We start from the raw sequence: 10,972 nt of genomic DNA on the forward strand, positions 1-10,972 counted from the left end.
TTAAAATAATATTGTGCATAATACAATTGCTAATGAATATTGGTTTAAATATAATAGTAGAAAAATTGCTACTGAAATTTTAATAGAAGATCTCTTGAGGCCGGATTGAAGAAAAAATGTCTTTTAGAAAATAATGAATTATTTCAGATGTTACACTACCTTCCTCTAAATATGATTTGTTTTACAAAATGAATATATTTTTTATTTTTTGTTGGAACTAATATTTTGCTGCACGTATCTAAAAAGAGGACAAGGTGACAGAGAAAGATCAGGTAATTATCTTTGGTAAGAGCTCTCTTGATGTGCTGAATTTGTCCGCCAATAATGCTAATAAAGCTATAACAGAACCATGGATTATTGCGTTCTTGCTCCTATTTTAAACCCCATTGCGATTTTACCCTCACTTTTTCACTTTGCATTTTTACCCCTACTGTTTCATTGTGAAACCTCCGTTTACCCTGGAATTCACACCGTTACCTGCAGACGAGATTTAGTGAATTTGAAAAACAATAAAACCCTTCATAATAGGGTGAAAAGACAATACTACCCCATGTCTCTTATCCCCTCCCCTTACCCTCCCGTTCCTAACACTACTACTACAGAAATCTTAATCGAGGCGGGTAAAAAGCATTAACCGAGACAGTTTTTGCAACAGCATCGGAGCTAAGATCACGATTAATCATGGCCTTAATCGAGATGGTTGCAAAATCGTCTCCGTTAGTCAAATTAAAAAACATAAAAGAGAACATATCATGTACAAATCAACCAATCCGTGAAAACTATACAAACTCCAATCTGTGCCACCAGATCAACATCCAAGGAGAGGGCGCAAGGGGAGTAGGAGGGGGGATTTGCAAAAGTGTGATTACCTAATCCAAGGACGGATGGTTAATTGTAAAATTACCCCCCTCCCCATGCCCCTTGGATGTTGATCCGGTGACCCAGATTGAGTTTGCATTGTAGGGACGGGTGACGCCATCACCCGCCCCTACAAATGCATTTCTATGGAGGGTGATGCTATCACCTGCCCCTAAAAATATTTTTCTATTTTATTTAAAAATTCATTTAATTGTTTACGTATAGTGAAACAAACTAAAAAAATATGAAACTTCCACGCTATAGTTATTGTGAACTATAAAAACAAAAAATATACCAACAATGTATATAAAGATTAAGATTATGAAAACCTCAAAATATGACTTGAGTTATATGAGATACTATATAGTTATAGCTATCAGAGAACTTATAATAACTTTTTTGACCATCAAATGATCTTAAATAAAAAAGTTATCAACTACAAAGTCTTAGATTTCGTCATTCTCTACCATTTTAATATAAAGATTGACTCCATCCGAAATCATATGAAAAAGTTATAATTTTTTTACGTGAAACCATTTGTAGAAGCGAGCCATATGCCATCACCCGCCCTCTAAAAATGCATTTTTCAGGAAGGATGAGCCTTTGACCCGCCCCCTATAAATATCACTATTTTTAGGGACGGGTCATGGCGCCACCCGCCCCTAGAAATACTCTTAGGGCGGATGACACCATTAAACGCCCCTGAAAATGGCGCTCATGTTTAGGGGCGGGTGAGGGGGTGACCGCCCCTAAAAATAATTTTTTAGCGCGTCAGATAGCAATGGGTGAAATTTTGGTTCGCCTCTGAAAAAAATCGAGGTGTTCCTATAAATCGTTTTTTTAGTAGTGGCAAGATATCTGGTTTCATAGTTTCGGATTGAAAATCGGACGAGTTCAAGGTTGAAAAACAGACTTTATCCTAAAAAATAAATAAATAAACTGCAGGAGCTGAACAAGATAGATGCCTACGCAGCGACCTGGGGGGATCGCCGTCTGCAGATCGCTGCCATGATGATCAAGTTCGGGGTAACATGATACATCTCTTCTCTATATCTCATGTACTCCATCTATTTTACAGTGATGATGGGACTAACTGCCTGCTCTCCGTGTTTATGCAGCTAGAAATCCCGGTAACCTAATCTGATCATATCGCCAGGGGATTGGAGCCTCTCAACATCGACTTACTTGTCAGTCTCTGTTATGCCGTTTGGGTTGGAATAAGATGTAGAGTTTGCGTTCGTTGTACTCATCTAGTATCGAACAAAGGCATAACTTGGCATGTTTATCCTCCAAACTCTCAATCAGACGAAATTAAATGAATAAATTACCATTCCAAACTACACATGCTAATTCAAACAAAGGCTGCTCTTTTTGCTCTGAGATGAGAAACAAAACTACTCAAACCGGTGAGATAATAGGCATTGCCGGTGTCCGGTGAGCTCTAGTGTAATGGTAAAATCTTCAGAATTCAAAAGGAAGAATTACTCCCATCCCATAAGCTCCTCTTTTAACCTCCCAAATTCTAGTTGCTACCACATGCATCCCTCAACTTCTTCACTGCAAGTGCAAGCAATAAAATAATGTCCTCTACTGAAATGACACCATCTCTGGAACTCGAGATGAAAAAGGGCAAACTCACACATCTCAGAGATCGCTGAACTGCTTCTGGAGTGTCGGATTGATGCAGGCAAATATTGATTTTTTCTTTCGCTTTGTTCCAAACAGGAAGTTTCGCAACGGTACTCTGGTCCTACTTGGAAAATGCTTGAACTGTTTCTCGTAGCTACTTTCGGTCTCTGGCGGCGATAAACGCCGGGATGAAATATCAAAACTCTCGTACAGCTCCCGCAGGGTATCGTTGACCTTGGATTGAAGCCCCCTCATGTGCTCTGATGCCACCTGCAGCTCACTCTCAATCTTGCTGTTGGATTGCTGCATGTTCAGGACCTCCCCTTGAAACTTGGCCGCCTCATATGGCGTAAACCTGGCTCCAACCATCTCCGAGCTAACACGCAGAGCTTCAGCTATCTCCTCTTGCAGTATGAAAAGAGACGCGCTCTTGAGCTGCAGTTCTTGATCAAGAAGCGCGTTCTGCTCAAACCATACGTCCAGTTCAGTTCGGAGCTCTCTCAACTTTTTTTCAGTAGGTTCAGGCTCTGCTGCAATATCAGATCCTCCTGTCTTCTTATCTTCTGTGTCCTCCATTTCTTTTTGTACCTCCTGGTATCTCCTGTCAAACTCCTGCATGCTGTGGCAAGCCATGCTATACCTTACCAGGAACTGCAAATTTTCCTCCACCAAAGTGTCAATGTCATTTCTGAACCTTGCTTCAAACGGTGATGTGTTCTCTGGTGCCTTGATGTTGCTAATACTGCTTTCCTCCACAGTTGAAACCTCTCTATCCAAAATGCAATTTGATCTGTCAATTTTGCTGAAAGATCTCATACTTGAGAAAGCGGTCGAGTTGCTACCCGCTTTACTGGGTGGCATATCTGAGGAGTCCAAGAGATTTCTTAGTGACTGGATATCAACATACTTCATGGAATTTGCATTCCTCAACTCCCGTATAACCGCCTTTGTCTCTTCAAGATGCTCCTGGTTTTTCTTCTCCAGTTCAGTAAGCCTTCTCTTTGTTTCTTTGTAGTTCCGCAGAATGGAAGTATAGTCAGCTAGTAGTATTGCTTCTCTACCTTCAAGCCCATCAAGAAGAAATTCTTGCCAGCTAGGTACACATTCTTCTCCCATCATAGCAACCTTTTCACCATGACTCTTTCCTCCATGGTCGTTCGAGGTAGTTGCTTTGCTTGCAAGCTCTTTGCCATTTGAACTCTTCTTCTCTAGTTGACTGGAGCGAATGTCACTGGCCACATTTTCTGAATCTGTGAGAACTTCCAATACTTGCCGATACGATCCTTCAGTTTCCTCAGAATCTCCAGCTGGCACACAGAGGGAAGTTTCATCCCTCACACCTGAGGAATACGCATCTGCATTTATCCTGTTCTTCATATACTGGATGCTATCCACATGACCTAACAAAATGCAGCCATCATCTTTAGGTGCTACAACTTGGCTGCATTTATTCAAACTTTCAATATTTTGTGGAGAATTAAGATGACTACCTTGGTTTGGCAATTCTTCAACAGATCTGGCTTCATTTGTATTCCGCGAGTCCAGGCTCTTATCCGGACCACTGAAACAAGTAGCTTCCGGCAATGAGGATTCTTCTAGGGGATCTTTTTCCTTTAAAGTGTTCGAGTCAGAGGAAGCAACTGGACTAATCTGTTTACATATATTTTTTGATTTACTATCTCCAAGTCTTTCCTCCTGGACCACACTGCTCCCAGTAAAAGCATTTCCATCACTAAAATTTCCCTTGGCAACTTCCATTAGTGGCTCAGAAGCTTCAGTTGATGAACCTTGTTCATTAGAGTCATACTTCTTGTCTAAAGTATTTATACTACCTGAGCGAAGGAGATGAGTCTGACTGATTATTCTCAATGGATATTCACCTTTAAAAATATTCCCATGAGCAAACTTTCCACTTCCAATCTCATTTCCTGATGAACCCTGGCATACTTCTTCCGATGAGATATCTGCATTGCCCTTGCCTGAGTTATCGACGCCATTCTCATTTCTGGAACTGACAAACTGATCGATATGGTTGTCAGAATACATGGACATTTTATTTCTGCCTAGAATGCAATTTTCTGTCTGGAATTTTCCCCCATCACCATTCTTAAAGCCTTGGATGCCATCATTACCATTATCATTTACAACTTCCCAGGTATCTTCTCTATCTTGGCCCAAACGATCACTTAGAGTTGGTGCCTCTATGTCTATGAATTCCCCACTCTTGCTCTTTTCCGTAAAGTACTCCAGGTTCATATCTGTTGAAACCATTGCACCATCTCCTACATCAGTCGACAAATTGTACAGGTCTTCAGGGTCAACAGATCCAAGTGCCATTGAGATATTAATTATGCAACTAAGGACTTCAGAAAAGCATACGCTGACAGAAACTTCTTCCTCAACAATTGATCTTTCAAGAATTCGGGCGCCATTCAACTCGTCCTCTAATAGCTTGAGTTGCGCATTGAAGTCGCTTTGGTCATCACGAAGTGCCATCTCGTCTTGTAACTCGTCCAATTTATTCTTGAGGTACTCATTCTCTTGTTTCAGTTGATTGATTTGTGCTGACTGTTTTGGGAACTTGAGCTCCAAGCTGACAACTTTATCAACAAGTTCATCAACATTATCTGCAATCTCCTCTGAGGAGGATTCAGAACTGTTGGCAAAAAATTTGTCAATTTTTTCATATATGGGCTGCAACTCGAGTATTCTCTGGGTAACTGGATAAGCCCTTGTGCTCACCAACGTTTCAATGCTGCTAACGTCCCCTGGAGATGTGCCAGTGTTACCATTCATAGCATACAACTGTGCTTGGAGAGACTTTGTCTTTTCCGACTCCATGGCTGCAATCCTAATCAACTCCTCAAAATGACGTACTAGCCGAGATATGGTACCCTGACAAGATCTAAGAGCTGCTATTGTCATCAAAGCACGGGCTTCATCATCGTGAATGGCTGCATGAGTGACGAATTTGTCTTGAATAAAACAAATATCCTGCTGCGAATCTGCAATCTGCTTCTCGATCTCCCAGTACCTAGCAATGCCACTCTCATAAGAACTCTTAACATATTCTTTCTCGGTTTGCAGGACGAGTATAACCTTCTGAAGTCTGCTGATCTCCTCTTGTGCCTCCTCTGTGGTCATGTGTGGAGCAGAGGCTAGCTTGTTCTGGCCTGACTGATCTTGTCTCTTTCTGTTGAGAATTTCTTCAACCGTGGACTTGTGTATCTTGTTCGAGTTGATTGGTGTGATTGCTTTGGGGAGGTCACCATCCTCATCATCCTCTTGTAACATTGCATATTGCACCTCCTCTGGACATGCGGAAGCAATAGTATGGTTGGCCTTATGGAGCTCCTTGGATATGTGGTCGTAGCGTTCAACGAGGGCTCTGTAGGCCCTGTAGACTTGCTCCACATGGCTTATCACCTCCGGTCTTGTGCGGTAGTACATCTCGGCCCTCTTGCCAAAGGAATCGGCCTCCTGCCCAAGGAGTTTAAGCATGATCTTGATTCGATTCTCCATATCTGCAGAGGGATCCAATCTAATCACATGGGAGGGGGAGGGAGGGGGAGGGGGAGGGTGGAGGAGGAGGAGGAGGAGGAGGAGGAGGAAGAAGAAGAAGAAGAAGAAGAAGACCTTGGAGGTTTGCGTCGAGCCATTTGGACTGGGTGGTGCGGATGTGGCTCGCCCACCACCACGAGTAAGCGTTGCTCGCCGCCCGCTGCAGCATATCTTGACATGAATCGATCAGAGCTCCTTGGGCGGCGGCGCGGCGGGCTATCGATCAGATCCCCCTCCTACGTCTGGGCTGTTGATATAGGTTGACTGGCTCGAGACTTGGGAGCTCCTTCTTGCCGCTGTCTTCTCGCCGCTGCCGGGAGGGAGAGGAGATGACCAGTGAGACTAATCTGCTTGCCCTCGCTTTCCTCTTTCTTCTTTCTTGTCGAGTCCGTCGCTGAGACGGCAAAGGCGAAGACGAAGCAAAGCAAAGCAGATGCCTTCGATCTGCGTGCCCACCACCAGCAGCAGCAGCAGGAGTTGAGCGCGGGCAGCATGGGAGATCCCATCACAAACCAACAGGGCATTTATTCATTGCACATGCGACTATAAATTATAAAACAGAAATTATTTTGAAATAAAATAAAATATTCCAAAAAAGATAAGTTCTGAAATGAATAAAAATATTTCAAAAAAATATCTAGAGATGGAAATTATTTTGGAACAAATAAAAATATTTTTTTAAAAAATATTATCTAAATATAATTAAGAGTGATAGTATAACTTCTAGTCGTACGTGCGATGAATAAATATTAAGCAAACCAACCACATGTATACACGAATAAACAGGCAACCCATCAAATCCAGCTATACCTACATGTGTCACAGCAGATCTCAGCACAATATGATAAATTTTGCCCAAAACTTACAAATAATTATTTGGAATAACATGTTTCCGTAGAGTAATTTTCCGGTTACAAGAACTATTTTTCAGTTTCAGAATTATTTTTTTCGGTTTCGGGCTGGTTCAATGTCAGGGTGTAATTTTCGATTATAAGAACTATTTTTTGGTTTTGGTATCATTGTTTTCCTGTTCAGAATGGTTGGATGTAATTTTTCAGTTACAATAACTAATTTTCGGTTTCAGTATCGTTGTTTTTCTATTTCGGACTGGTTGGTGTAAATATTCGGTTATAAAAACCATTTTCAGGTTTGGATGATTTTTTCTATTTCATTTCAACGGCAGGGGAGGGAGGGTTAAATAGCACCTCCTACACACACGGGGTTTTCTTGCGCTGCGCACAACCTCCTTGATCTGTCTGGTTGTATCCTATCCACAAATCGGGGCAATTGTAAGCTGGGTTACTACTCACTTACAGTATGCTTTAGCATATAATTGCAACTTCTAGTTACAGACTCGTTTCACGATTGAATCTTCAAAATGTGATCTCTCTCAAACCAGGAGTCCGATTTCCAAACCGTTTGAATCTTCTTGTTGGGAAAAATATGGTGACCAAATGAGATCCATGAAAGCTATATTTTGACAAAGTTTCTGAAAAATGTATAAAATTTTTGGAGTTGCAATTTCCTATAAAGTGAGTTGCAATTGATTACATTAAAAAACTATAATCAGTTTAATGTGAGTTGCGGCTAGTCTCAGACATGTGTACTATCGTGGATTTACTACGCTACAACTTTGTTTAAGCATGCAATTGCAACCCAAGGTCGAAAAATTGCAACTTGTTTAAGCATGTTGTTTGTAGCATTCCAGATCTTTCCGGAATGTTAAAAAGTCGAAAAATGTGAATTTTAAAAACTTCTATGGTAAGATTGTAGTTAGATCCACATAAGTGTGATTTTTACCTTTCTTAAATTATTAGTAATTAAAAATTATAAATCTAATTAAGGATTTTAATGCTAGTTTGACTATTAGCTGGAGTTGTTTGGATTTATTTGAATCTACCTTGTTTATTTGATTTTGATTTGGATTTATTTTTTATTGCTTGAAATTGTGTGGATATTAAATTTTAAATGTGCCCTTCAAATTTAATTTCAAATGCTAACTAACCCTACCCGCTAACGAACCTGGCCTGATCCAGCCCTGACCCTAATTTCAAATGCTAAGTGAGTTGCATCAAGCTCTGTTGGTCTGAGTAAATGATAAACTCCCAATGTTGCAAATAAGAACACCATTGCTGCACAACCAACAATATTGCCAAGTACTCCTTTTCATATGCTGACAAGCCCCTAGATCTTGGACCAAGTGCCTTACTCAGGTATGCCAAAGGATGACCATCTTGCATTAACACAACCTACCCCTAATCCACTAGCATCAGTTTCAATAGAAAAGGGTTTAGAAAAATCAGGTAGTGCTAACACAGGAGAGCTGCACAAGGCAGTCTTAAGAGCTGCTAATGACTTGTCATGATCTACTGTTTAATAGATCAGTCAACCACTTGCTAATGACTCCAAAATTCTTGACGAACTTCCTGTAATACCCGGTCAAACCCAGAAAACTTCTCAATTCCTTAACAGATGATGGAGTTGGCCAATTTGCAATTGCTGAAATCTTTCCTGGGTCTGTAGCTACCCCTTCTCCACTAATAATGTGCCCCAAGTAACTAATATGCCTTTGTGCAAATGAACACTTGGACAAACTTCCTCAAATAAGGAGCTAGAGTAGAATTCATTGCCCCTTGAAAGGACCCAGGAGCTCCAGTAAGACCAAATTGCATAACTCGAAATTCATAATGACCACAATGAGTCTGGAATGCAGTTTTATATTCCTCATCTGGCTTTAATCTAATTTAATGGAACCCAGCTCGAAGATCAAGGCTAGAAAACCATGAAGCATGCACAAGCTCATCCAAAAACTCATCAATTAGAGGCACTGGATATTTCCCTTTGATAGTAATTGCATTAAGGTGTCTGTAATCTATGCAAAGGAGGAATATGGGCTACTACTCAGAAGACGAAAATGAGCTACTACTCTTTTGTATAAGTCCATTTTGGAGCATTTCCTGAACTTGGGTCCCAATCTCATCTTTGAGTTTTGGGGCATACCTATAAGGCCGCACATGGACTGGAGTTGCTCCTGGAACCAATGGAATTTGATGGTCACAAGACCTTGAAGGAGGCAGGTCAGTTGGCACCTGGAATATCACTGCAAATTCCTCAACCAACTTTTGGATCTCTGCAGTAAAGTTGCACCACAACTGAATCATCAGCAATAACTTGCACAGAACATACTTGCACCACTGTAGCTTCAGGCAGATCAGGTAAGGAACCATACACCACCATAGTAGAAGCTTCATATGGAATAGCAAGCCATTCCTGGGTCCAATGAACTTTCATGGGGCTATAAGCTTCCAACCAGTCCATTCCAAGTATCATGTCATAAGCTGACAGCTGCAAAATTCTGAGATCACTAAAAAATTGACAACACTGGACAGACCATAATGCCTGAGGGATAAGAATTATTGCAGTGCAAAACAGTACCATTTGCAACCTGCACCTTGATTGAGGAAGGCATTGGTATCACTCCCTGCAGTTTAGTAGCCAGCTCTTGACTTATAAAAGTATGAGAACTGCCAGAGTCCAATAAGATCCGAATGGAATTGTTCTGGAGATCACCCTGAAGACAAATAGTTCTAGGAAAGAGAGCACCAGAAATTGTAGCAAGAGACAATGTCAAGAAAAGCTGACCCTGCATAGAAGTACGAGAATGAGTATCAACATTTGTGTCATCAGACAACTGCAAAATCTCCATCATTTCCTGCACAACATGCAACTGAACACAATCAGAACAATTGTGATCCCGCGTCCATTTTTAAGCACAGTATTGACAGAGACCCTGAACTCTTCTTGTAGAATGCGGAGAATGCCACTTCTCCTCAGCTGACTTGTTACAACCGGAATCCGAAACTAGTAGGGACAACTCAGCTGATTTGTTACGACCGGAATCCGAAACTAGCAGGGACAACTTGTCATTCTTGGGTGGTACATGCAGCGGCAGAGGAACGCCAGAAGAAGACTTTGTCTATGAAAACCCGGGCTTCTTAGCGTCCTTGCGGCGTGACAAAGTTGCCACCTCATCCTGTAATTGGGCAAGAACAATAGTAGTATCTAGATCTTGTGGGCACTGCATAAGTACAGCTGCCTGAATGTAAACCTTCAATAAAGTGAATGGTGAAGTACAAAGGGTTGACAACACGCTGATAAGCAGCAAGCTGATCATAAATTGCAAATAACTGATCTATATAGCTAGACAAACAGTCGGTCTGCCGAAGAGCAATCAATTGACGAATCAAGAGCTCATGCTGGTCTCTCCCAAAATGGCCCAGCACCATCTGGGAGATTTGAGACCAAGAGCAGGACGATAACTTGGACTCAACAGACTGTAACCAGCGACCCGCTGTTTCATCGCAATGCATGACCGCGACTCTGATCCAGGAATCATGGGGAACATCATACAACTCAAAGTAATCCTTACTACGGTGAAGCAACAACTTAGGTTTATCACCAACAAATAGAGGGAAATTCAACTCGTCAATTTGCCCACAGAATTATGAAATTCAGGGGAACTACCATGAATCTGAGGACGCAACAAAGGAACCACACGCGAATCAAAGGAAAGGGGAGGGGGAGGGGACACACACCCTTGACCGGGGGATGAAGTACGGTCGTGACAAACCCATACCCATCCTCCCGGTGGTTGTTGTCGATGTGGTGCTCGTTGGTCTTGTTGGCGTTGCCAAGGGCAGATGAGCACTCGGCCGTCGGTGGGGACGTCGGGCGCACCAGAGGAGCCATCTGGATCAGTGGTGAAAGATGATCCAGAAGGGCCCACTCCCAGTGCTTGGAGAGTTTGCCGACCTCCAGATGGATGTCGTCGACGGTGCCCTCGATGTCGGGGTGCCACTCGTCGATGGAGCCGGCGGCACGCTCGAGGGCAGTGACACTCGCATCATGCGAGACCTCCAGATCG

At 42.1% G+C, this 10,972-nt stretch overlaps 1 protein-coding gene across 2 annotated transcripts; it reads right to left on the reverse strand.

Annotated features, from left to right (window-relative positions):
• Positions 1–2,139: 2,139 nt before the first annotated feature.
• On the reverse strand, positions 2,140–6,560 carry LOC120694945 (protein NETWORKED 2D-like). 2 transcript variants are annotated; one of them, XM_039978283.1, is made up of 3 exons: positions 6,124–6,560; positions 3,978–6,011; positions 2,140–3,887 (listed from the first exon to the last, which is right to left on the reverse strand). In XM_039978283.1, exons 1-3 carry the CDS (start codon positions 6,215–6,217, stop codon positions 2,503–2,505), a joined length of 3,513 nt encoding a protein of 1,170 aa, XP_039834217.1. In that variant the 5' UTR covers positions 6,218–6,560; the 3' UTR covers positions 2,140–2,502. The 2 variants fall into 2 exon arrangements, with proteins under 2 accessions (XP_039834217.1, XP_039834216.1); XM_039978282.1 differs by having other exon boundaries at positions 2,140–6,011.
• Between the last annotated feature and the right edge of the window lie 4,412 nt (positions 6,561–10,972).

The sequence above is a fragment of the Panicum virgatum genome, chromosome 2K (assembly GCF_016808335.1).
Source record: "Panicum virgatum strain AP13 chromosome 2K, P.virgatum_v5, whole genome shotgun sequence".
NCBI lineage: Eukaryota > Viridiplantae > Streptophyta > Magnoliopsida > Poales > Poaceae > Panicum > Panicum virgatum.